A 24981-nucleotide genomic window follows, 5' to 3' on the forward strand; every position below is an offset into this window, starting at 1 on the left:
AGAACAATAAGTGGGACCTGGGGAGGAGAGGTAGACCTGGGAGCCCGCCAGGCCCTTTATTCAATCCTGTGCTACGCTTTAAACTCTTCCTGTCTTCCACTCCAGGGAGAGGAGAGGCAGCAGACACTTAATCTCATTCTCCCCAAAGACCTCCCCATGTTGGCTTCCAGTCGGGCAATGCCTGAGCTGGGATACTTTTGAGAGTGATAGGAGCATGATTTGTAATGTATATGCTGGGCCTGCTACCAAATACGGGTTCAGTTCCACAAACCAATGCATATAATCGTGTTGTTCAGTCATTTTCAACTCTTTGCGACCTCATGGACTATATAGCCCACCAGGCTCCTCTGTCCATGGAATTTTCCAGACAATAATACTGCAGTTGGCTGCCATTTCTTACTCCAGGGGATCTTCCCAACCCAGGGATAGAACCCGAGTCTCTCGCATCTCCTGCATTAGCAGGCAGATTCTTTATCACTGCACCACCTGGGAAGCCCTAGCTAATAATTTCCCATCCTACCTGTGGGCTTACTGGACCCTCACAACACTCTGAGAAGTCAGCCAAGCCCAAACTGGCTGATGGCCCACTTTACAGATAGGAAGCTAGAACATCTTCAAGGTCATACTTCTGGGGAACAGGAACCCACGTGCTCACGATCTAAGTCGCTAACTATCATCACCATACAGTGGCACTTGCCCTATTCTTTCCCCTCACCCCGAAGTTCTTATTTCACTTTCATCCCAAGGAAAGGGGCATGTTCAGGACCACTACTAGTCTAGAAGGCCCATGAGGCCTCACTCTGTCACTAAGGTCCCTCACTAGCTCTGTGAACTTGAGTAACTCAACTTCTCTGTGCTTTAGTTTCCCCTTCTGTTAAATAAGGATAATAACCTCTTCTCCAGGTCACTGTGTTGAGAAAATATTAGCACCTAACCCAGGATCCGGCACACTTTAGGCGCTTAATAAATATTGGTAGGTCAGGTGACTGAATAAATGCCTGGCTATTGGCTGTTCATTTGCTGGCAAGAGTGGACTACTCATATGGACAAGTCCATAAATGTTTACTGAGCCCCTACAACGTGCCAGGCCCTACGCTGAATGTTTTCTATGCACAAACTTCTTGGATTCCTCACATTCTTGTCAGGAAGGTAAGTTTGTTGTTACCACTTTCCAGACAAAGAAGCGACAGCACAGAGTGTTTAAGTAACGTGGACAGGGTCACACAGAAAAGAGGAGGCACAGGGATGCTGGAACCTAAGACTGGGCTGTTAGTGTTCATGTGCATGGCCTGTCTCCCTCATTGCCCACCTAGGGAGAGGGAGGCCCAGAGAGGGCAGAGTCCTTGCCCAAGGTCACGCAGGGGGCAACAGCCGAGGCCTCAACACCGAGGGCGTCCTTCCTAGGCTCCCCTCCTCACGCGCTCGGGGCCCCTCCAATCCGCAGCTCTGCTTGCGGGGGTGCGCATCCCGCCCCCCCCCCGCCTCCCCCTCCTCCTCTGTCCATCAGTCAGCCCATCAGTCTGGGAGTCTACACCGGCTCAGTGGTGCGCCCCTCCCCAGCCTCGGGCGCTGCGCAGGGAGAAGCAGGGCGTTTGCAGCGCCCAACCCGCGCCCCACGCCCGTAGCAGACGGCAGCGCCTGCGCCCGCGGTCCCCCAGCCGGTGTGCGGGAGTCGCGGAGGCCAAGGCGCGGCAGCCGGCCAGCGACACGATCTCTTGCTCCCTCGCCCGCTCTCTGCGCTCAGGAAAAGCCAAGCTGGGAAGCCCTAGCGACCTGCCTTCCAAGATGAAGAAGCTCCAGGGAGCTCACCTTCGCAAGGTAGGGCACGAGGGCAGGGGCGCCCCTGAGGGAGGGGTGCAGAAGCCCGCCCCCTTTCGAGCCCCCTGGGAGGGTTGGCGAGGACACCTACACTTGGCTCAGGGCTCTCGGGGAGGCCGGCTGAGCTGGATTGCAGGGAGGGGCGGGGTCACGGTCTGCGCGGGGTAGGGGGGGTGGCCTTCCCCATCTGGGGGTCCGGATGCAGTGTGACGGCGGAAGTGGGGGAGGGGAGGCGGGGAGAGGCTAGGGTTCATTGGGCCAAGTTCTGCAAACAGGTGTCTGCAGCCACAGGAGGCGGGAGGTAGGGGTGCTGGGGCTAGGCACGCGCCCCTCCCCAGTACCTGCATCCCTTTCCCCCAGGAGCTAATTAGGGGAGTGGGGGATGGGGGATGCTGGAATAGCTGAGACAGCCCTGAGCTGGGTTAATGGGGGTGGGGGCTTGGACCAGGTCCTTATCTGTGCACTCTACACTGAAGCAGCCTCAGGGAGCCAGCAGGGGCACTCTGGTTTCCTGCAGGTGCTTCTGCCCCTGCAGCGCCCACCACCTCCTTCCTCCCCACTGGCTTCGTTCTCCTGGCAGCTTGAGCTTCCCTGCTGAGACCCCAGGCTGCCCCTCAGCAGGACACAAGGGAGGCAAAGGCAAGGAGGGAAGAAATGCAAGACCCCATAGCTCAGGAGGTGGGGTGGAAGCTGGCATGAGAGAGGAGGCCAAGTCTCTGTATTCCTAGACACAGACCTCAGCCCCTCCCCACCTTGTCCTTGGGGTTGGACCTCCCAGCCAAGTTGCAAGTGCATAAGAAGGAAGAGTCTTGGGGGAAGTTTCTGGCTTTGGGCTTAAAAGTACCAGTATTAACCAAGAAGTCCAAACTCATGGGTAGTGTTTCTGCAAATGCCACTTACCCGGTGACTTTGAGCAAGTATGTTGTCTAACCTGGACCATCGCTGGTCCCAAGTGAGAGGCACCAAAGCAGGCCCCCCAGTCCTGGGGTGGGAGGATACCATGAACTCACAGCAGCTGGTATTGTTGACTCTCCTCTCTCCCACAAGCCACACCCTCACCCCCAACATGCACTCATTCAAGCTCTCTGCCCTGGGGCAGCTGAGTGTGGAACTACTGTGATAAATGGGTTCTTTTTATTTACTGACATGAGTGACTTGTTAGGGTCATTTGTGGATCTTTTGCGTCTTAAGTCCAGCCGCTGTTCTTTTCCATCCTACTCTCTCCTCCTTCCTCTCCCTCCTCACAAGAGCCCCCACCCCTCACTGGCACAAGGCCACTCATTATGTAAATACCCATGTTGTGTGAAACCTTATCTCAAGTAATTCTCCAACAATTCTGGGAGCTGGGTCTTATTATCCCCCATTTATAGACAAGGAAACTGAGGCACAGAGGGGTGCAACTTACTGCTTTCCTGAAGGTTAAACTGAGCAACCTAAAACCAACAGGGCAGGGGTGGGGCCCTTGGCCTCAGGCTCCCCTCTCTTGGTCTTGAAGAGAAGGGGGCAGGGAGTGAGGAAGTACCAAGTGTAGCAAAGGAATGGTGTTGTTCAGAGAGGAGCATACAACTGAGAGTCAGGGGTCTGGGTCCCGGCTTTGCTCTGCCCTTAATTTACCATTTGACCTTGAGCTCACCTCTTCTCCTCTGAAACTCATCTCCTCGTCTGTACAATGATGAAGTCAGACTCCAAATTCCTATTGTCTCTCTCATCCTGAAGAAGGTATGAGAGCTTTGGCTTGGGAAATCCTACCTCTCCCAGACCTGCTGCTGCTGGTGACTATATTTGCTGGTCCCTAAAAGAGGGGTGTGGATCTGGCAAGCTAAGATTTGTGTTCCTCTGTGACTCTGGGTGGGGAGTGGGGGGATCAGGGGTGGCAGCCTCACATTCAGGCAGACATGTGAAGCTACTCATTAAGCTTCCAGCCTGCTCCATTGATTTGGTTGCTTTCCTGTCTCTCAATTAGTTCCATCCTTGCTGTGCCAGCCCCCTGGGATCTACCCCATGGTTGGGATGGAGGTACCACATGGGTTTTGGATTGGCTCAGCTTTGGAGGACCCCATCCTCTGTCCCTGGAGCAGAAACAGGTTTCCCTCTGACTGGGGGAGGAGCTGACAGCATCCTGCTCTTGAAACTCTTGTCACCATGGAAACAGAGAGCCAGGACCGCTCTGTGAACACAGAAAGGGCAGCAGCTTCTCAGGAGGGATCAGAGGAACCTCATTATCGGGCCCTCCTGCCAGTTGGCCTGAATGGGACTGGGGAGTCACAGGGTGTCAGGCCTGCCTCCCCATCCAATACCAGGGGCCAGTGTCAATGGCTGCTACCCTGTCCCTCTTAGAGTTCACCTGGGAGGGAGTGGCTCCAGAGGGCTGAAACCCATTCAGCTGGAGAGTGAAAGGGGAATCGGAGGGAAGAGGTGGGTTTCATACAGGTCCGGGAACTGCTGCTACCCTCACCCCAGCATGTCTGAGATCACAGCTAAGAAATTACCGGCAACATACTGGTTTCAACACTTAGAGCCCCGTTACTTGAAAAGCAGCTTTTTCATGCTCTTTCTCATTGTCACCGTCACCCACAATCATGCTAGGCTGCCCCCATCACCATTGCCCCTCTGGCCGATAGCCAGCCTCAGGTGGGATCACCACCACGGCTGTCACTATCACCGAGGGCCCAATGCTGTTACCACATTTCTGCCAGCGCAGCCAGAAACTTCCAGTCCTGTGACACCTGGACCGTCCTTTCACCATCCTCATGCTAGCACTTGTCAGATGACAAGTCACCAGCAAAGTTTCCTCTGTCACCTGATGTGTATGTAGACACCTCCTTGGGCTGGTGCCAGGAAGGGCAATTTTAGGAGATAAAACAAATCGGGTGGAGCTGTTTGCTGAATCCCTGTGCTTGGACCTGATCTGATTCGTGACCACTGCAGTGAAGTCTCCTTGGTGAATCTCGCCTCACAGACCATCAGAGCCAGAAGACTACTAACTAAAGATTATCTAGATCTGTGTTTCTGCCAAGGATATCCTGGCATGCTAGCTCCTTGAAACCCTTTTCTTAAGTAGAATTGGAGGATATTTGTTCTAGAACCTACTTGGAGAGTCACAGTGCACAGTGGCCCATTAAAGGATATGACAAGTCCTGCAGCAAAGAAACCTGTTTTACCTTGTGATAACCCAGCTTTCCCCAAACTTTTTTGATTAAAAAATCCCTTGTTCCCTCAAACATCTACAAACATTTCAAGTGATTTGTTTTTGGAAATCTCCTCAGTGTCCATATGGGGAAATTAAGGCTCAGAAGAGTCTTTCCTAAGGTTGCATAGTGAATTGGCACAGATCGGGGGTGAGGATCGTCATCTCCTGACGTCCAGTCTAGTGGAATCACAGTTTCTCATGGTTGTTCCTCGGCAGGAAGCAGGAGGTCCTTTTTCCTCTCTGAAAACCATGACACTATTTGATAACCTGCCTTCTTTGCAGCTCTGTTCTCCTCTACATGGGACATGGCTTTCAGAGTCAAGCAGAAAAGGTCTAGCTGCCCCTTTTCTCCTGCCCTGCTCCCAGAGGCACTTCTGGGAGCTGCTGTGTGAATTTTAGATAGTCATCCTGGGGACTCTGGGCTTTCTTCTGGGTCCAAAGCCCAGACAGCTCACGGACACACTACCTCACATCCCTTGGGCCAGGATTCCAAGCACCCTGAGGAGGGCCTCCATCTCCCAGCCCCAGCCTAAAGGAAGGATGCCCAGTGAACTTCTCCACCCTCCTCAAATTATGGGAGGATATCTTAGGGACAGCTGGTTCCCATTCCCCTCTGTGCAAGCATCTCTCCTCCAGAGACAGGAAGGTCACAACTTCCTTAGACAGACTGGGGCTTCAGTAGCTTCTTCCTGCTTCAGAACTAAAATTCACAGTCCTCAGCAGGCCTCTTTGAGCCACACAGCATACATCTAAACCCAAGGGAGCCCACGTCCCCTCCACGCCCCATCCTTTCTATGCTAACGGCCCTGCTTCTTCCTCTTGTCCTCCTGTAACTGCTTTTCCTGAACATGCTCCAGTCCAGCCACCTGCTTTGTGCACATGCTCCAAACTGCTGGTATCGTTCTTAAAATACGGCGCTCAGAATGGAGTAGCGGAACTCCGGCACTGGGTGATTGAAGATATGGGCCTCAGCATTAGGAAGCCTGGACTGGAGACCTAGTTCTCCCACCAGTCAGCCTTGTAAAAGCTCTGGATGTGTCATTGATACCTCTTTGAGCCTCAGTTTCCCTTTGATGAATACTTAGCTCTCAGAGATTCCCAGGTGGCTCAGTGGTAAAGAATCAGCCTGCCAATGCAGAAGACACAGGTTCAATCCCTGGGTGGGGAAGATCCCCTAGAGGAGGAAATAGCAACCCACTCCAGTATTGTTGCCTGGAGAATCTCCATGGACAGAGGAGCCTGGCAGGCTACAGTCCATGGTGTCGCAAAGAGTTGGACACAATTGAGTATGCAAGTACCTCTGTTTGTACCTAGCTCTCAGAACTGTTTTGGGAATGAAATCAGGTAATGAGTAAAATGTTTCGCACAGTGAGTGCATGATAAGTGCTCACGCATGGGAACTGTTATTAAGATCATCATCAAAATAGGACCATCAGTTGATTTCACCACTGTGTTAGCCAAACTAAGATTAAGATAGCTTTCTTAGTGCCAGAGCCACCCTGCTGCTCTCAAAAGTTTGTAGTCACCCGAAATCTTGAGGAGCTCCTGCCGTGGAGCTCCTCGGCTAACGTTAGCTCCTGGGCTAACATGTCAGCCCAGGGTAACAGTGAGAGCAGCTGATTGTCTGAACTAATAGAGTTCTTTGCAGTTAGCCCTGTTTGAGTTCATATTCTTATTCGAGATGGGAGTGGGGGTGGGGGGTCCCAGTTCAACCTGGCCTCGCCTTTCTGTCTCACCTCTTTGATGTCTCTTGCTGGCAGCCTGTCACCCCAGACCTGCTAATGACCCCAAGCGACCAGGGCGATGTAGACCTGGACGTGGACTTTGCTGCAGACCGGGGGAACTGGACAGGCAAGCTGGACTTCCTGCTGTCCTGCATCGGCTACTGTGTCGGCCTGGGGAACGTCTGGCGTTTTCCCTATCGAGCCTATACCAATGGAGGAGGTATGAGCCTGATGCCTGCATGAGGGGTGTCGAGGCCAGTGGACCAAGGCTCAGGGTGGAGTGAGGTTTTAAGTGACCTTGGCCACTGTCCCCTATGTGACCCTGGGCTGATTAGTTGAAAGCTGTGACCTGGGCTGGAAGTAGGCGCTCACCCGGCCTCATCGCTTTTCCTCTCCCGGTCTCTTCCTTCCCCTCTCATCCCCAGGGTAGATACTCACTCAGTTCTCTCCCTAAGCCTTGGCACTTCCTGGGCCCTTAGTGATGGGCAGAGGGGGCTGCCTCCGCTTTGTGATAAACAGCTGTATCTGCCTGTCAGTGGTTACTGCGCTCTCAGTATTCTCTGCATCCCTTCCTCTCCCACCTCACCTCCCTTGGAACCTCACTCCATCAGTCAGTTACTCCTGGGTTCTTAAATCTTCAATCCAGCTTTGCCTCTTGGTTCCTTCCTTTCAAGCTGCAAATACAACATCTTTTCCATCTTTAAATTCTCTGTCCCTGCTTCTTCATCAAGTGGCTATTCTAAGTCTCACCACCAATAGCTGGGGTTGAGCACTCACCATCTGCCAGGCCCCAGGCCTGCCTCACTTAACCCTGATGACAACCACCTGGGTGGGCACTGTTGTCTTGATGAGCCCACTGTGCTTGGAGAGGCCAGGTTCCTTGCCCAAGGTCACACGCTGGCGACCCAACGTTCCACCCCAGGGTTATCATCTCCGGAGCCAATCTGCTCCTGCCAGCACTCCGTGTCTCCTCCTGTCTCTACCAAACTCCTTAAAGAAGCAGATGTTGGCAGAGCGACAGAAACGCAAGGAAAACTAGATGAAGCGAGGACAAGATGAATTGGGACGACGGGGAAGTATGGGATGAGTGCTAGCCTCTGAAGCTCCGGGAACTCGGGGATGTCCACAGTGGTCTCTGCCCTCCCTCTCCCTGGTTCCCGAGGCTTTTTCTTTCTGTGTGCTGACCTCATTTTCCCTGGATCAGACTTCCTCCCTACAGGTGTGTCGGGGGTGGCCAAAGACAACTATGGAATGACTTCCTCCTCAGAACTGTTCCCTCTGAATGAATCTATGTTGGATTGCAGGGAAGGTCTCTAATTGGCCTGCCTTGGGATATGTGCCCAGGAAGGGTGGGCAGGGGTTGGCTGGTGTGACTGGGAGCCTTTCCAGAGCCATATGGTCGTAGGCAGTCCTGTAAAGGAGCTAGCTGCCAATATGAGAAGAAAAGGAAGAGGGATGCTGGGCACAGGCAACCACAGGTGGCAGCCACAAGCATCTGAGGTGCCACTGGGAGGAGGGAAGGAGCAGGTAGACAGGAGGCAGATTCTAAAGGTCATTGATTTCTGTACTGAGGAGTTTGTGCTTTATCTGGCAGGGAATGCATTCATTCACTCACTCATTTGTTCATTCATTCACTCAATGTCTGTCTGAGCCTAGTCCTGGCCTGGGCACTAGGGCTACAGAGGTAAGTAAATCCCCATATGTCCACTTGGCCCTCAGTGATCTCCTGGCAGAAAAGAAGACAGTCCCGCAGTGCCCAGCCCCACGTGAGAAGTGAAGGTGTCTGCCAGTCATGGGAGGGGGTGGGGCTAGAGCTAGGCTTTAAGGGGAGCTGACCTCCCATCCCTAGACCTTCCCCTCCCTCCCTCCTCCTTGCAGGCGCCTTCCTCATCCCCTACTTCCTCATGCTGGCCATCTGCGGCATCCCCCTCTTCTTCCTCGAGCTGTCTCTGGGCCAGTTCTCCAGTCTGGGACCCCTGGCCGTCTGGAAAATCAGCCCCCTCTTCAAAGGTGAGGCCTTGTAGGGGTGGGCAGTGTTGAAAGCCTGAGGGAGGCAGGGAGGTTGCCCCCTACTCTCTGTCCTCTAGGCAGAGAGGGAGGTGAAATCTAGAAAGGGGATGGCTTCCTTGGCCTGAAGGCCGCCCCTCCCCCCACCAGGCGCCGGTGCGGCCATGCTGCTCATCGTGGGCCTCGTGGCCATCTACTACAACATGATCATCGCCTACGTCCTCTTCTACCTCTTCGCCTCCCTCACCAGCAACCTGCCCTGGGAACACTGTGGCAACTGGTGGAACACGGACCTCTGCCTCGAGCACAGAGGCTCCAAGGACGGCAACGGGGCCCTGCCCCTCAACCTCACCAGCACTGTCAGCCCCAGCGAGGAGTACTGGAGGTCAGGCCCCTACTGGCCCAGCAGCAGTCAGGGAGGGACAGGGGGCAGCACTGTGCCCGTGCTCCTATGGGGCTCTACATGCACCTCAAAGGTTGAGTTCAGCTGCTGCGTTGGGTGGACTCTGAGTTCTAACCCCAGTTCTTCACCTAACCAGCTGTGTGGCCTTGAACAATTTATTTGGTTTGTGATGCTTTATCTTGGAATCGGGTGTGATAGTATCTGAAGGCTACTGTGAGGATTAAAGGAAAGAAGGCATATAAATTGTGCCGCTCAGCCTGGTGGATAGTGAGTGCTCAATAAATGCTAGCTGATAGTAATGATGTTGATGATAACAGTCATTGTCAACATCTGGAGCCTCAGTTTCCTCCTCTGTACAAGGGGTAGTGAGAGTCCCTGCTTCATAGGATGGTATCAGTCAGTCACTCGTTTATTTATTCAATCTGAGTTTATTGAGCGCCGACTATATTAGTAGGCAAAACACTTAGCAGAGACCATGGTCAAACAGGACCACCTCGGGTTAATCTAACAGGAGAGAGGAGACTCTAGGAGAGTAAAGGGTTGCTTGAGAATGACACAGTTAACTCAGAACCAGCCACATCACGAGCCCCTTTGAGTGGTGGGGGTTAGAAGGGCATCACTGCCCACTGGCCTGTCCCAAAGTCCCACTTTATAGCTGAGAAAACAAGGCCCGGAGGCTTGCTCAGAACTTACTGGCAGAGGCAGTACTAGAATCAAAGCCTCCTGATGCTTGATCCTGTTCTGGAACATTCCAAACTAGCCTTGTTCCTAGGTAGGGACCATTGGGCTGACCAGAGGACACAGACCAGATAACCATAACTCTTTGCCTGCAAAAGGCTACTCTCTTAGGAGTTTTCTCCCAAATGAGCCCCATGTTTTTAAATGTTTTAGCCTCCAACCTGCATTTATTACATAGTTCATTCATTTGTCCATTTGAAATGAATCTAAAGTGTCTGCACCTGCTGAGGAATATGTCTGACCAGTGGGGAAGGACAGGCTTGGGTCTGCAACTAAAAGCTGAAGAACATGACATGGTCACTGGCAGCTGCCTAGGGTCTCCATGGCAACGCTGTGGGCTGCTACATCACTTGGGGAGCAGGCAGGAAGCAGATGGCACTGTCACAGGGCTTCACTGAAGGGAGTTGGGTGAGTGGAGGGACTTCACAGAGGTGCGGGGATCTACATGGAAAAGTGAGGCACCAGGGACTAGCAAGAGGGACAGTCATACCGCCCCTGAGGCAAGGAGGCAGTGTTATCAGAATCAGGGGAGATCGAAAGCCTCAGAGCAAGGGCCACCTAGCCAGCGCTGTGCTATAGAGCCTCTGATGGTGTGCAGGTGTGCATGCTTACACATGTATACACGCAAGTGTGCAAATACCCTAACCCATCATCCAGTCTCTGGCTGTTGCCTCCCATTGGCCAGACCCATGTGGAGACTGACGAGGAAGGAGCCTGGGTGACATTGTCTCTGGAGGCCCAGCTCCTGGGCGCAGAGCTGCTCAGAGAAGGATGGAGGGGAATCAAACACAGAATAGCTAGGACAGCCTTGCGGGCTGGCCACAGCTTCACCCCATGTTTGTGGAGCATGGCAAGTGGACCAGAGGACATTCAAGCCTTGTCTCCCACAGCCGCTACGTCCTCCACATCCAAGGAAGCCAGGGCATCGGGAGTCCCGGGCATATCCGCTGGAACCTCTGCCTTTGCCTGCTGCTCGCCTGGGTCATCGTGTACCTCTGTATCCTCAAGGGTGTGAAGTCCTCGGGCAAGGTGAAGCTGGGAGGCCCTGGAGGCCTGAGAGGCTGGGAAGGGCGGAGGCTTCCTGGAGGAGGCAGGGTGTGGACCGAGCCCGAGAGGATGAATGGACTTCAACTGGGAAGAGGGGAAGGGAGAGGACATTGAGGGGAAGGGGGAGGCGCTGCCTGAAGAAAGATGTGGAGACGGGGCTGGATGGCGGCCAGGCTGGCTCACTAGACTAGAAATATGCCAAGGGCAGGACCTATCTGTTATTCAAGCTTGTATCCTAATCTAGTGCTTGGCACTTTGGAGAAGCTCAGCAAGGGTTTGTTGAATGCCTGGAGGGTGCGCATGAGTCACAGCTCTTTGAAATGCAAGGACTAGAAGCCAGTTATCACACTCAGTTGGAAAGTCCAGAGGGTCTGCTTCAGGTACAGCTGGATCTATCGGTTCAGATCAGGAATGTTGTTCTCTTGGTCTCTCAGCAATGCTTTCCTCTAGATTGACTTCTCAGGCTTCATTCTTCATGAGGTTGCCCCTAGCAACACCATGCATACATCTTTTCTACTTAGTGTTCTCCCTTGCCCTGCTGCTGCTGCTGCTAAGTTGCTTCAGTCATGTCCAACTCTGTGTGACCCCATAGATGGCAGCCCACTAGGCTCCTCTGTCCCTGGGATTCTCCAGGCAAGAATACTGGAGTGGGTTGCCATTTCCTTCTCCAATGCATGAAAGTGAAAAGTGAAAGTGAAGTCGCTCAGTCATGCCCGACTCTTACTGACCCCATGGACTGCAGCCTACCAAGCTTCTCCTTCCATGGGATTTTCCAGGCAAGAGTACTGGAGTGGGGTGCTATCTCCTTTGCCCTAGGTTTCAAAAATCCTAGAATTGAGTCTCACTGGATAGATGGGTCTTAGACTCATCTCTGGACCAGTCACCCTGGGCAGAAGGGTGGAGTGCTCTACTTAGCTGGGCCTGGAGCTGGAAATTGAAACAGCCCCAGGTGGAAAAGTCAGGCAACTGTTATGCGAAAAAGACCAGCTAGAAGCTGGGAAGACAAAGCCCACTGTAGCTTATGGAGGGTAGGAAGGGCCATAGAGCTGTTTTAGGAGTTGGAAACCTTCTGAGTGGTTTACTCAATCATTTATAAATTAGCACTTATCTCTCTGCAAAGTGCTGAGATGTTGTCCATGAGGAAAAGAACTATTAAAAGAAAGGTTAGAAAGCATGGAGACCATTAGAAAGCCAGGAGAGGTCATCGTGGTGCAAGCCAAGGCAGTGAGGGGCTTGGGACTTGATGGTGTTTGCTGGGGGTGAAGCTGGAGGTTTGGGAACAGGTGGAGACAGGACAGAGGAGAGTTTGGGCATGTCCAATGTCTGATGACCATGCAGGCTGGGTTTGTGTTGGGGGAGGGGTGGAGTGGGGGGCCTGGACCAGGGCGCAGGGCTGGAGAGAGTGGATGGGTGGGAATAGCCCTGGGAAGCAGTGATGTGTGGTGGGAGTGAGGGAAAGAAGAGAGCATCACAGATGGTGGCTGTTTCTAACTTGGGCTACCTGAAGGTTGGGGAGGTGAGTCAGTAAGACGGGGGTTTCTGAGAGGAGGAGAGAAGAGAGAAGGTCACCCGCTTCTGTCCCCATTTACTGTCTCTCAGGTGGTGTATTTCACGGCCACGTTCCCCTACCTCATCCTGCTCATGCTGCTGGTCCGTGGAGTCACCCTCCCTGGGGCCTGGAAGGGCATCCAGTTCTATCTCACCCCTCAGTTCCACCACCTGTTGTCTTCCAAGGTGAGACCCTCAAGGCCAGCATGTAAAGAGAGGGGTCAAGCTAGGCAGTGGAAAGAAGACTCCCCAGGGAAAGGGAGTTGGGGGAGGGTCTTCCACATGGTGAATCCCCTGTACCAGACACCGTGCTTGGCACTGTGTGTCTTTTTCCTTTATTACTATACACGATCCTATGCAGTAGACATTATTCTCCCATTTTACAGATGAAGAAACTGAAGCCCAAAAGAATTAGCAGGTCACACAGCTAGGGAGCAGCAGAATTGGGATTTCCTCCCAGACCTGACTGTAAAACCCAAGGACGATATTAGTAATAACAATAGAAAAATGGTCCTGGCAGGTAGCATTCTTACTTGTTGGTGGATGACTATGCCTGCCCCTTGCTCTAGCATTGTGCATTATGTAGTCATGTGATCCTTACCACCAGCCTATGAGACAGGTACCATTCCTATCCCCTCAGCACAGATGGGGGACATGAGGGCTGGAGAGGTAACTGGCCTGAAGAGTCTACACAGCTCGAAAGTGGGGGAACTGGGATTCAAATCCAGATTCCTCCAACTCTAGAGGCAGTAAAAGGGTTACAGGGGCTGATTGTCAGTATACATCTACTGAAAATTTATACAAGGCACTACTTTCTTCAGAACTGGACCAAGCTTAGAGAGTATCTTCTAGATCCTAGATGGGGAAACTGAGGCCCAGAGAGAGGAAGGAACTTGACCAAGTCCTGCAGTGTTAGAGCGGGCCTTGCTCCCAGGTCACTCACTAGCCAGGTCCTTCATCACAGCATCCCTGGGGCTGTCAACCGGCTCTTGCCCTACCACCTTCCCTCTCTGGGCACCACGGTGTGCCAACCTCTCCTCTCTGCCCTCCCTCTGCATCCTTTCCTGCCACAGGTGTGGATCGAAGCTGCTCTTCAGATCTTCTACTCCTTGGGTGTGGGCTTCGGGGGGCTCCTCACCTTTGCCTCCTACAACACATTTCACCAGAATATCTATAGGTCAGTGCTGCCTCCTGGACCCCGGCAGCTGGAGTGGGTAGGAGAGTGGCTCGCCGGGGAGGGCCTTGTGGGTGAGGATGGAGGCCACTCACCCCGGCCTGTGCCTGGACTTCTCCTGGCAGAGACACCTTCATTGTCACCCTGGGCAACGCCATCACCAGCATCTTGGCTGGCTTTGCCATCTTCTCCGTGCTGGGCTACATGTCTCAGGAGCTGGGTGTACCTGTGGACCAAGTAGCCAAAGCAGGTGGGCAGGCTGCCTGGCCCTGGTGGGTGGAGGGTGCATCGGGCACAGTTGGGCTGGGCAAGTGAGCATATATGTGGACCAGCAAGGTTGTGGATGGATATGGTGTGTGTATGTGTGTACGTGCATAGCATGCATGCAAATGAATGTGTTTGAGCTGTTTTCTGAGTGTTCAAGTGCAAAAGGATGGGTGTGCAAATGAATATGTATCAACCTGCGTCTGGAGAGAAGTGACTTTCTGGAGGAGACTGTCGTGTTTTGTCACACCTCAGGAACTTGCCTTGCTTGTCCAGATGAGTCACACCCTGTATGGAGATGCCCGTGTAAGTGCATTGAGGGTTTGGATGATGTTGTGAATCAGTGTCTTGCGCCAATGGGAGTATCTGAGTGTGTGTGTGTACGTGGAACTGTTCGTGCAAATGACTGTGCACATAAGCGTATTCAAATGAGGATTTATATTTGGTCTTGTGTTTACTCATGTACTTATTATTAATTCATTTTTTAAATCAACCTGTGTTTATGGAGCACGGACAGTGTGCTGGCCTGTGTCTTAGGAGTTAAGAAAGTGTTGGAAGTGTGCAGTGAGTGTACATCTCTGGGTTTGGCGCAAGTGGGTGTAAGTAGTAATCATGTGTGTTTAAGTACATGTGTGGGGCCCCACGTTCCCCAGGCTGCTGACCCCGTGTGCCCTCGGCCCAGGCCCTGGCCTGGCCTTTGTCGTCTACCCGCAGGCCATGACCATGCTGCCTCTGTCACCCTTCTGGTCCTTCCTGTTCTTCTTCATGCTGCTGACTCTCGGCCTGGACAGCCAGGTGAGCTGCCCATGCCAGTGGGTGTGCCTTGTGGTCCGTGTCTGCGGTGTGTGTGCGTCTCGCTGCACGTGTTATCTGTGTGTGATGCGGGTACATCTGTCTGTATGTGCATCTATGTTTGTGTGTATCTGTCCAGTGTGAGATGTGTGCCTGTGTATCTGTGTATGTCTTCACATGATGTTTCTGTTTGTATGATATGTGTGATGTGCGTATGATATGTGTGTGTTGTGTGTGTATCTGCATCTGTGGGATGGACCTCTCTGTGTGTGTTTGTATGTGTGTGGTGGGGGCAGAACTCTGAGCCCCCTTCTCCCCGCAGTTTGCCTTCTTGGAGACCATTGTGACAGCTGTTACGGATGAGTTCCCGTACTACCTTCGGCCCAAGAAGGCTGTGTTCTCGGGGCTCATCTGCGTGGCCATGTACCTGATGGGGCTGGTCCTCACGACAGATGTGAGTGGTGCTGTGGGGTGGGCGGACAGCTGGTGGGCAAGGCTGGGGCAGACACCTGCAGCACTATCTGTGGCCAGGCCAAACATGCCCCAAGCTACCTGCTTCTTCCTCTGTGGGAGGAAGCTAGTCGACCCCAGAGCCTCTTTCTCAAGAGGCAGCTTGGCCTATGACCCAGAGTTCTGATTTTAGAGTCTAAAAAGTCTTCAAGCCTTATTCCTGCACTGATGAGTGACCTCAGGACAAGTGGCTTCACCTTCCTGAGCCTGTTTTCCCACTGATAAAGTGGGGTCTACATATGGGCTATCGGCTTGTGAGACTCAAATCGGATGGTGTGTATAGAGAGCTCGCAGGCAGACAGCAGTCACGCTCTATCATCTTGCCCTCCCTGCTGGCCTGCCTGCTCCCAGCTCACTTCCTGCCTGGAGAAGGGGCAGCACTGGGGATTGAGGCTGGGATGAGGGCACTCCAGAGCTGTGACTTGTGTTCCAGGGGGGCATGTACTGGCTGGTCCTTCTGGACGACTACAGCGCCAGCTTCGGGCTGATGGTGGTGGTGATCACCACGTGCCTTGCCGTCACCCGGGTGTATGGTGAGAGGGGCTGTGGGAGGCGGAGTCAGGCTCCCCGCTGTGGGAGAATGGGAGTCTACCCTGGAGCCCCCCTGCACTGGGTCTCTGGTCCCAAGGGCCAGGGTTTCCAGTGGGGGCAGCTGGGGGTGGAGGAGGGGCTGATGGTGCTTGTGAGGCTGTGGGTGGGGCCATTCCCTTCCTTTCCCCGTGCAGGCATCCAGAGGTTCTGCCGGGACATCCACATGATGCTGGGCTTCAAGCCGGGCTTCTACTTCAGGGCCTGCTGGCTGTTCCTGTCCCCAGCCACGCTCCTGGTAACCAGGGTGGAAGGGAGGGCTGCTGGCTGGAGGCTTAGGGGTGAGAGCAGGGCCCTTCTGGGCATTCAGTCTGGGAGGACTGCCCTGACCCTCAGTGGACCTCTGTCAGGGCTAGGGGATAGAGTGAGTACCAGGATCCCGGTCTACTCCCCTCTCCCGTGGTGTCCCCAGCTTTTGTAGCTGTGCTGGGCCTGGCCCTGCGTCTGATTGGCAGAATGAGTGGGGCTTTCTTAGGCTTCAGAGCTTTAGGGCTGGGGTGGTGAGGCTGTGCTTCTTAGCCTCGGATTTGGAGCAGCTCAGGGATAGGCCATCTCAGGCTTTGGCATTGGGTCAGCTTTGGACAGGGCAGTCTCAGGACTTGCAAAGGCTCCAAAGATGGGCCAGCTCAGGTTCTGGTATAGCTTCAGACTGGGCTTTCTCAGAGACTGGGTGGCTCTGGGCTGGGCTCTCTCAGGCCTTGGGATGGCCCTGGGCTGAGCTATCTCAGGCTTTACAGTAGCTCAAACCTGGGCTATCCCAAGCTCTGGGGCCTGCCCGAGGCCCTCTGTGATGCTGGGAGCCCCCACCTGCAGGCCCTGCTGGTGTATAGCATCGTCAAGTACCAGCCCTCAGAGTATGGCAGCTACCGCTTCCCAGCCTGGGCAGAGCTGCTGGGCATCCTGATGGGCCTGCTGTCCTGCCTCATGATCCCAGCCGGCATGCTGGTAGCCGTGCTTCGAGAGGAGGGCTCGCTCTGGGAGGTGAGTCTGCCCCACCCCTGCTTGCCCCCAGCCCCCAACCCCATGGCCCTGCTCTGCGACCAACCTCTAGAGCAGACAATCTCTGCTCCAACACCTTTTTCAGGGCCTGCAGGGTGCTTTTAACTGGGAAGAACATTTTTTCCCTAACCAGTAGCCTGAGTTGTGAATCAGCTCAGATCGGCTTGGGCTGCGGCATGCTCTGAGGCCAGAGTCTTGTCCTGTGGCGGGGCCTCTGGCAGGGGAGGGGCGCAATCCAGAGACCACTAATTTTGGCCAAGGCCCCCCTGTCATGGGGGAACCTGAAAAGACAAGGGGTTTACCCACCATCCCATGGTGAGTTGTGCACAGGTCAGAATTTGAACTTGGGTTGCTAGATTTGCTATGGAACTCCGGGTCTGAAGCAACATTGAGGGAACCCAGGGATGAGCTTTCACCCTCTTCCTGTGACCAGGAGCCCTGCCCATGGCCAGGGCTTTGTGGGGAGACCCAGGAAGCATACAGAGTGCAAGCCGTTTGGCATGGGATTCTGCAGGCTCAGAAGACGGGAGGAGGGGCCCTCTGTGGGTCAGTGGACATGCCAGGATGCTGTATGGCTGCTGAAGACCCAGCCCCTCTGAACCTCAAGTGCCCTCGGCACGCTGGGTCCTCCGCTTCTGAGGCAGTGGGCGGGGAGTCCTCTGGTGGCAAGAGGATGTCAGAGTGAGCAGGGCTGAGTGAGCATGCTAGGGCCCAGAGACAGCCTTGGGACACACACACATACACGCCCACCATCAGAAGTGTGCTGGAGCCACCAGCACTGCTTCATGAGAGCTAACTGTTAAATATTCAGGAAAACTGTGAGCCAGTTGTCAAATCGTTGATAACATGAAATTGACAAGGGTGGGAATAATTGTAACAGTGAAATTGGCTAGGAATCAGGACTCCTATGCCCCTCCACTCTTTCCCAGCCTGCTAACCAGCACACTGCTGCCCCCCTGCTCATTCACCTTCACTGTTCCTTGGCTGTCCCTCATCCCACCTTCCAGTTTCTGAAGAGAAGCTCAGAGCCCTTCCCTGGCAGAAGTGGACTGTGGTCACATAGCACAGACCACAGGGGAGTCCTGGAGTCCAGCCATTGCTCTGTCTCCAGCTGCTGTGTGACTTGAGGCAAACCCCTTCCCTCTCTGAACTGCAGGAGCCCCACCTGTGCTACTAAAGGAGACTTGTCTCCATGTTGAGAACCAGGGTGTCTGTGGAGGGAAGGAGGAAGTTTATGGTGCCCAAGCCTGGCTTTGTCTCCCTCCTGTCCCGCTGCCACCACCACCCACAGTCAGGCAGGGGGGCCAGGGCACTGGGGACTCTGTGAGTCCCACAGAGGAGTCACTGTCCAGCTCAGGAGTGCAGCTTCAGAGACCAGGGCTCCCAGCACTGACACACTAGGATAGGAGTCCTGGGGCTGCCACTTGCCAGCTTTGGGATCCTAAGCAAGTGAGTGCACCTCTCTGAACCTTGCTTTCTCTGTCTTTAAAATGAGGGCAGTGTCCTTACCTGTCAGGGGACTTGCCATGATCACGAAGGTGGTTTTCCAGGGTGTGGTTCATCCAGCACACTCCAGATGTGCTAACCCCTGTGATTTCCCCAAATGCAGAAAACTCGACTGCATAATTTGTGGTAGTGGGGGACTGAGTTCACGCTCTCCCTAGGAAAAAAAGGGGAAAAAATAAGTATAGTGATACCTGCCCATAGGGTTGCTGTGAGAAGAAAAAAAGCTCATCAACATAGTCAGTACTGTGAGACACAGAAAAGCAGGGTATTTTTCAAGTTCAGGATGTGGTCAAGACTGCCTGGGTTCAAACACTAGCACTACCACATCCCCCCTGTGCGACCTTGGCCAATTTAACTAATGTCTCAGAACCATTCCTTCAGATAGTATCTGTGGGGCTGGAGGTAATAATACTGCCCTCTCACAGGGATACTCTAAGGATTACATAAGCCCATCCTCAGCACAGAGCTGGGACGCATGAGGCTCAGTTCTAAGCCAGTTCAAAATCGCCTCAAAATCAGGGGTGATTTTGCCCTTAGGGGACACTGGGTAATGTCTAGAGACTTTTTGATTGTCCTCAGAGGCCAGGGCTAGAGGAAGAATGCTACTGGCATCTGGAAGTCAGGGATCCTGCTACACACTGTTCAGTGTGCAGAACTCCTCTCTAACCACAGTCAGCAGGGCTCTCGGGTTGAGAAACCTGGTCTAGACACTAGAGTGCAGCTGGAAAGAAATTTCAGTCCTTAAACTCAGGGAGCTTGTATTTTAATGCAGGAGACAGACAATAAACAAACATATGAAGGCAGTGGTAAGTATAATACTTAAAAACAAAACCAAGCCAGAATACAGGAATAGAGAGTGAAGGAAGTTCAGGCCAGGGTGACTACGGGAGACCTCTCTGAGGAGGGGATACAGACCTGACTAAATTGTCAAGGTTAAGATGTCTAAGGGGAGAGCATCCTAGGCAGAAGGACAGTCAGTGCAAAGGCCCTGAGGCAGGAGGAGGCAGCATGTTTGAGGCCAGCAAGGAGGTCAGTGAGACTGGATCACAGCTGGTAGAGAGAGTGTGGCAGGAGCCAGCATCACAAAGATAGAGAGGGGCCAAGACGCGGAGGCCAGGTGAGCACTTTGGATTTCATTCCCAGTGAGATGACAAGTTTTTGGCAGGTTTTTGATCAGTGGGGTAACATGCTTCCAATAAACACATCTAAATGGACATCACTATGCTTTGGGTATGGGGCTGTGTGAGGCCCTTAGCCCAGGGCTCACATACATTATCTCCCTTGGAACCTATACCCCATGGCTCCACTTACTGTTGGTGTCTTTCTTCTCTGAAGAGTCTGCGGCTCTTCTCCCTGGCAGGGCAGGCAGAGAGCTTGGGAATGTGGTTTGAGGAAGATGGAACCCTAGAATGTCCAGGCTTAGTTATCATCTTAGTCAGGTCCCTCCTTCCATGGAAACTGGGCTGGGAGAGGGAAAGGTCAGAGTAAAACAGAGGCAGAATGTCAGAGATGGCCACTCTGGGATTTCCCTAGTGGTTCAGCAGTTAAGACTCCACGCTTCCAATGCAGGGGATGTGGGTTCAATCCCTGATCAAGGAACTAAGATCCCACATGCCACCCACTGTGACTAAAAAATTAAAAAGAGAAAGAGGCATGGTCCTTCTGTCTCCATCCTTCTAGGGCATGGGTGTCCCACCAAAGCTCCCAGCTCTTCAAGACTCAGCATCTAGGGAAAGGGACCCAGAGTGGACTCCCAGACTGCCTACCATGAAACCACAACAGCAGCCACCATTTACTGGGCCTTACTCTGTTGCCAGCACCCTGCTGAGAGCTTTATCTCAGTGCCTTGCTAACCTTCCTTTGAAGGCATCCTGTTCCCAAGGTACAGATGCTGGAAGCAGAGCTTAAATTTCATGCCCAAAGACCACCCACCCAACTTGTGAGCTGCAGGGCAGGATTCTCTCCACTTATGTGACACTCCTCTGGGGAAGTGACAGCACCCCCTCCCTTTCCCCAGGTTTTTGCAAAGACTAATCCAGGTGACTTGGTGAGGGTTTTACCAGTACTCAGCCGCAAGAAGCACTCCACCAGCCCTGGTTCTCACCCCTGTGGTTGCTTTGCTGCAGCGGCTTCAGCAGGCGAGCCGGCCGGCCATGGATTGGGGCCCATCACTGGAGGAGAACCGGACAGGCATGTATGTGGCTACGCTGGCCGGGAGCCAGTCACCCAAGCCATTGATGGTGCACATGCGCAAGTACGGGGGCATCACCAGCTTCGAGAACACGGCTATCGAAGTAGACCGTGAGATTGCAGAGGAGGAGGAATCCATGATGTGAGACGGGAAGAAGGCAGACGTCAGGCCCTGCCAGCCCCCGAGGGGAGCTGCACACCCTCTGGGGTTCTGAGAGGCCTGAGGCTGTTGGAGGCTGCCATGGTGATGCTGGTCCCCAAAGCAAGTCCTTCTTGTGAACTCTGCCTCTCCCAAAACCTCTGTCTGCTCCCTACACACACACAGACATTCAAAGCTGAGATGAGCCAGCTCAGCCCTTTCTTCACAGACAGACAGACTGAGGCCAAGGAGGAGGGACTTACTCAAAGTCACATGGCAGAGGGGGCCGGACCCCAGGCCTCCTAACCAGCGAGCTCCCTTTCTCACATGGCAGCTGGCACCACCCTCTCATCTCTGTTCAGGACTCAGCCCCCTCTCTTTCCCTAAGGGAGCCTGCCCCATACACTTCAGCGTAGCCGGAATCTTGAGCTGCCAGGGACACTTGGGTGTCCCAAGGTTCGTGAGGCCCCATCAAGGGTTAGCAAGTCAAGTGGGAGAAAGATTCCCATGGGGTCACGGGTGCAGGCCAAGTTTCCTAAAGGAGGTAGGGCCTGAGGCCCTGGCAGATTTGGGGAGAGAGAGAAAAAGAGGAGGGCAGGGTGGGGAGGGCCTCTGGCCAAGGCGCTCACCCAGCCGAGGTATGGAGGTTAGAATATGGCCCCGTTTTCCTCCCCTGTGGCCAGGAGGCAGTCCAGGGAGTGACCAAGGGCACGTGAGAAGGGAGAACGGTGGGAGAAGCAAGTGTTTTCAGGTTTCAACAGGTTTCAGGTGTGAATGAAGACTGAGGGAGTAGGGGAGTCAGGGACGTGGGCAGGCAGGGCGTTAGCATGATCCTGTGCTTTAGATAGAATATACTTCTGGCTCAGTGCGCAGGGTGGAGGTGGGAAGCCTGTTGAGGACAGAGCACAGGGGCCAATGCCTAAGCTAGGGTGTTAAGCAGGTGGAGGGAAGGGGAAGGAGGAGGACCCCACAACTTCCCTCACTGGACCCCATTTCCTCCTGTGCGGGGAGCCGTGGACATGCTTAGGACTGGAGGAGGGGGCACCTGACCTGCCCTGTAGAGGTGGAGACAAGGGGTCAGTCAGGACCTAGGGCGCCTCTCCTCCCCTCTTCCTTGTCCTGGCAGCCCTCACTGTCTCCACCAGCTCCAGGCATTGCTGGGGAATTGACCTTGGCTATGGACCACCAGGCAACTAAGAGACTTGGAGCTGGTTCACACGCATGACTGTCTGGTCCCAATGCTGCCCGCTTTGCTTCAGCATGTGGGTCCCTGGGCATGGACATGAGGGTAGAGGCAGAGAGCAACTGACACCCCAGGCCTGTGACCTGGGGACAGGTTACCCAGAGACTCTGGCGTCTTCAATCCCCAGGCATGGGAGGGGCTGCCCTAGGGTCCCTCCTTCCCTGAAGGGTGAGGGTGGGGTGGGAAAATGCCTGAGCAGCTTCCCTGCACATGGCATCCTCTGTGGGGCAGGGCGGCCTGGAGTGGTTGTCCAGCCTCTGTGCTCTTTCTCTCTCCCAATGTCTCCCCAACTCATCTGTGTTCTGTTGGCTTATTGTTAATAAACACCAATGAAGTCATCTTCCTTACATTGCCTCCTTGCCAGTGAGAGCCCCAAGGTGGGCAGCACAGAACTTCCTGGTTCTCAGTGGACAGATAAGGAAACTGAAGCTCAGCTGCCACCTTTCCTGGCCCTCCTGGCCTGACACTAGCTTTGCGATTTGTCCAAGGCAGGGGCGGGTGGGTGGGGCTTAGGAAGGATGATAAGGAAGGTCCTTAATGACCACTTAGTCTCCCATTATACATGTGGACAAACCAAGGCCCACCAAGGGGTAGAGACTTGCTCAAGGCTACCCCATGGAGACAGGCAGAGCTGGGGACAAACCAGGGCCCACCAGTCCTCTTCTTTTCCCTGGCTGGCTGTCCTCCTTTCCTCCCCAAGTCTTCCTCAGCCTTACCTGCAGTAGCAGCTAGAGCTCCAAGAGAGGGACTGGGAGGACCCAAGGGTTTCCCAGGCTGGAAGAATTTCCTGGTTCTACCCACCCCCATCTGGCAGGACCTTGCCAATATAAAAGGGCCCCAGGGCCTTTCAAATGCGAGGCCCAGGTGTCTGCAAAGGCTTTGATTGGGGTGGAGAGGAGGGGCTGCTGCATATTTCGGATATTAATAAATTTCCCCTAACAAAGGGTCAGAGCCCCCTCTGCCCCACCCCCCTTTGGGGCTCTAGGTAGGGGAGAGATGGGTTTGCTAATTTGCAAAAGATGCAGGAATGGCCATCACAATTCAGAAGGCTTCTTCCCACACCCTGGGGGTGGGGGTGGGCTCAAGCCTTGCTCACAGAGCCCCTGGTGCCCAGCCTGCTCAGAGCTGCCCTGGGCCTGGAGGAAGCATGCTCTGGACTTGATCTAGGACTGAGCCTGGGCTCTAGGACTGAGCTGTAGGCCTGGGTCCTGGGAGTCAGGAATGGAGGATTCTAAGAGTTTAGGCTTTTCTTTTCCTAGATTCCAAGTCTGCATTTGGAGCATTCTAGGTTTCTACAGACCCCCACCAGCTTCAGCCTCTCCAGCCTCACTCACCTGCCCTGCTTCCTCCTGCCTCTGCAGCTCCTGGACTGTCCTCCCTGGCCCAGTCTTCCAATCTTTCCTGCTTTTCCCATTCCTGCTGCTCCCACAGCCTTCCCTGCCGTGCCACACTTCTGCTCCCTCTGCTGCCCACACCGTGTCCCCACTACTCCCATCCTGGTCCCCATATTGACTTCGTATCTCCCTGCCTTATACCAGATGCCAGTTAGGCCCCGACTGCAGTGGGAGCCGATTGGGGATCAGGGACCCACAGCTGGAGGAAACCCTGACAGCACAGTGCTCACCTGAGAGGAGACATCGGCCTTGTCTGGAGTAGAACCCTAGCCTGGAATCCTAGAGTGTCCCAGCAGGTGCCAAACCCAAGTGCCTACAGGGACTTGGGCAGAGAACCTGGGTGAGCAAAGCTGTAGGTTTGAGTGGGAGAGTAAGTGGCAGCTGACCCTTAGTGAGTGTTAGAGAGACAAGAGGGCCTGGTGCAGATTGTGGTGAGCTGGGAAAGAAGGTCTGTCTCTCTAAAGGAGCAGCTACCCTTCAGAAGTGTGGGCCCGGGTTGCCAGATACTCTGGGTTTTTAAGAGAAGAGTGAAATCTGGAGTTTTACAAAATATGTCCCATTTCTAAAAATGATTCGGAAGGTATAAAGCAGCATGGCTCAATTAAGGCCTCCTGTTGGGCCCTCAGTGCAGGCCAACAGCTTGCAAGACTTAGGGGCTTAGCAGTCAGAGAGGCAGGGCTTGCCTGAGAATCCCCAGGGAGAATGACCTAGAGTGCAGCCCCACCCAGGGCGCCCCACACCTACTCAGCACTCTGCTTCCTGTCTTAGTTGATCTTTGTGTCTATGGACCCCTGACCTTGGGAGGCTGGTGGAGGGTTCTGGGAGGCAATGAATGTGCCTGGCTGGGATGTGGTGGAAGGTGGCCTGGGGCCCTCCATTCCTATTCTGGGACTCCTCAGCAAAGGTGTTTCCTTGGGCAATGCCGGGAAGCACTGAGATGGGGCCCTGGACCAAATGCAGTGACTTCCAGCCTACGATCTGTGAAAGCAAATGGGGGTGGGGGTGGGGCAAAGGAGAGAGAGGCTTCTGGCCACACGTTAGAGCAGCCGTATTCCCAAGGTCAAGTGAGGGTCAAGAGATAACACTGGGGGTCACACTGGTTATCTTGGTGTTTGATCCTCAGTAGGCCCTCCCCCTGCGTTGCCCTTCACCACCCCAGCCAAGTTCACCTCTGCATGGTTCCCTGTGTAGGTCCAGGCTCCCTGACCTGGTGCCTCCTCCATCTACCCATTGGAATCCTGCCCATCCTTTTAGGGCCCACCTCTATACACTCTTCAGCACCCAGGTATGGACTCCTGGAGTCTTCATGGGGGCTGACCCAGCCCTATATCCAGCGAGCTCTGACAGCCCAGGTCAGCCTGCACAGGGCAACTCATGGCCTTTTGAGACAAACCATTTCATGGAATTATGAAGACTCTTTTTTTTCACACTCCTTGGACCTTGGGGCAGCAGCAGGGCCCCATGGGCGGGATGGGTGCACTGCTCAGCCATGCAAGCATGGGGTCATTTCCAGCTCTGCCTGTCTTGGCTGTGTGGCCTGGGGGACCCACACTGCCACTTCACAGCTTTGCACGATGGGTATAGCATCAGCGGCTCTGGGGATAGCCAGGGAAGAGTTAAGACAGTCCCAGCCCCTCTGAATTCCACGTGACCCAGGGTTGCTGAGTCTCCGGGTCTGCGGTGGACACTGTTCTCCAGGCTCATTTT

At 54.1% G+C, this 24981-nt stretch overlaps 1 protein-coding gene and 1 non-coding gene across 2 annotated transcripts; both read left to right on the top strand.

Annotated features, from left to right (window-relative positions):
- The first annotated feature begins 1785 nt into the window (after positions 1–1785).
- Positions 1786–20644, top strand: SLC6A7 (solute carrier family 6 member 7). Its single transcript, XM_068980420.1, has 14 exons — positions 1786–1818; positions 6769–6952; positions 8611–8742; positions 8890–9124; positions 10771–10909; positions 12527–12661; positions 13549–13652; positions 13775–13899; positions 14596–14708; positions 15028–15159; positions 15649–15748; positions 15941–16041; positions 16617–16784; positions 20435–20644. The coding sequence occupies exons 1-14, from the start codon at positions 1786–1788 to the stop codon at positions 20642–20644; spliced, it is 1911 nt and encodes a 636-aa protein (XP_068836521.1).
- LOC138086729 (U1 spliceosomal RNA) lies at positions 18304–18466 on the top strand. Its single transcript, XR_011145434.1, has one exon. It is a non-coding gene; the product is annotated as a U1 spliceosomal RNA (small nuclear RNA).
- Positions 20645–24981: the final 4337 nt, after the last annotated feature.

This window comes from Capricornis sumatraensis, chromosome 9, assembly GCF_032405125.1.
Source record: "Capricornis sumatraensis isolate serow.1 chromosome 9, serow.2, whole genome shotgun sequence".
Lineage (NCBI taxonomy): Eukaryota > Metazoa > Chordata > Mammalia > Artiodactyla > Bovidae > Capricornis > Capricornis sumatraensis.

What these genes read in the sequence shown, in the direction of transcription:
- SLC6A7 (XM_068980420.1), top strand. Translation starts at nt 1,786, where the DNA reads ATGAAGAAGCTCCAGGGAGCTCACCTTCGCAAG. An exon ending in TTTCACCAGAATATCTATAG is followed by an intron (nt 13,653 to 13,774) that starts GTCAGTGCTGCC and finishes TTCTCCTGGCAG; the next exon opens with AGACACCTTCATTGTCACCC. An exon ending in AGGAGGGCTCGCTCTGGGAG is followed by an intron (nt 16,785 to 20,434) that starts GTGAGTCTGCCC and finishes GCTTTGCTGCAG; the next exon opens with CGGCTTCAGCAGGCGAGCCG.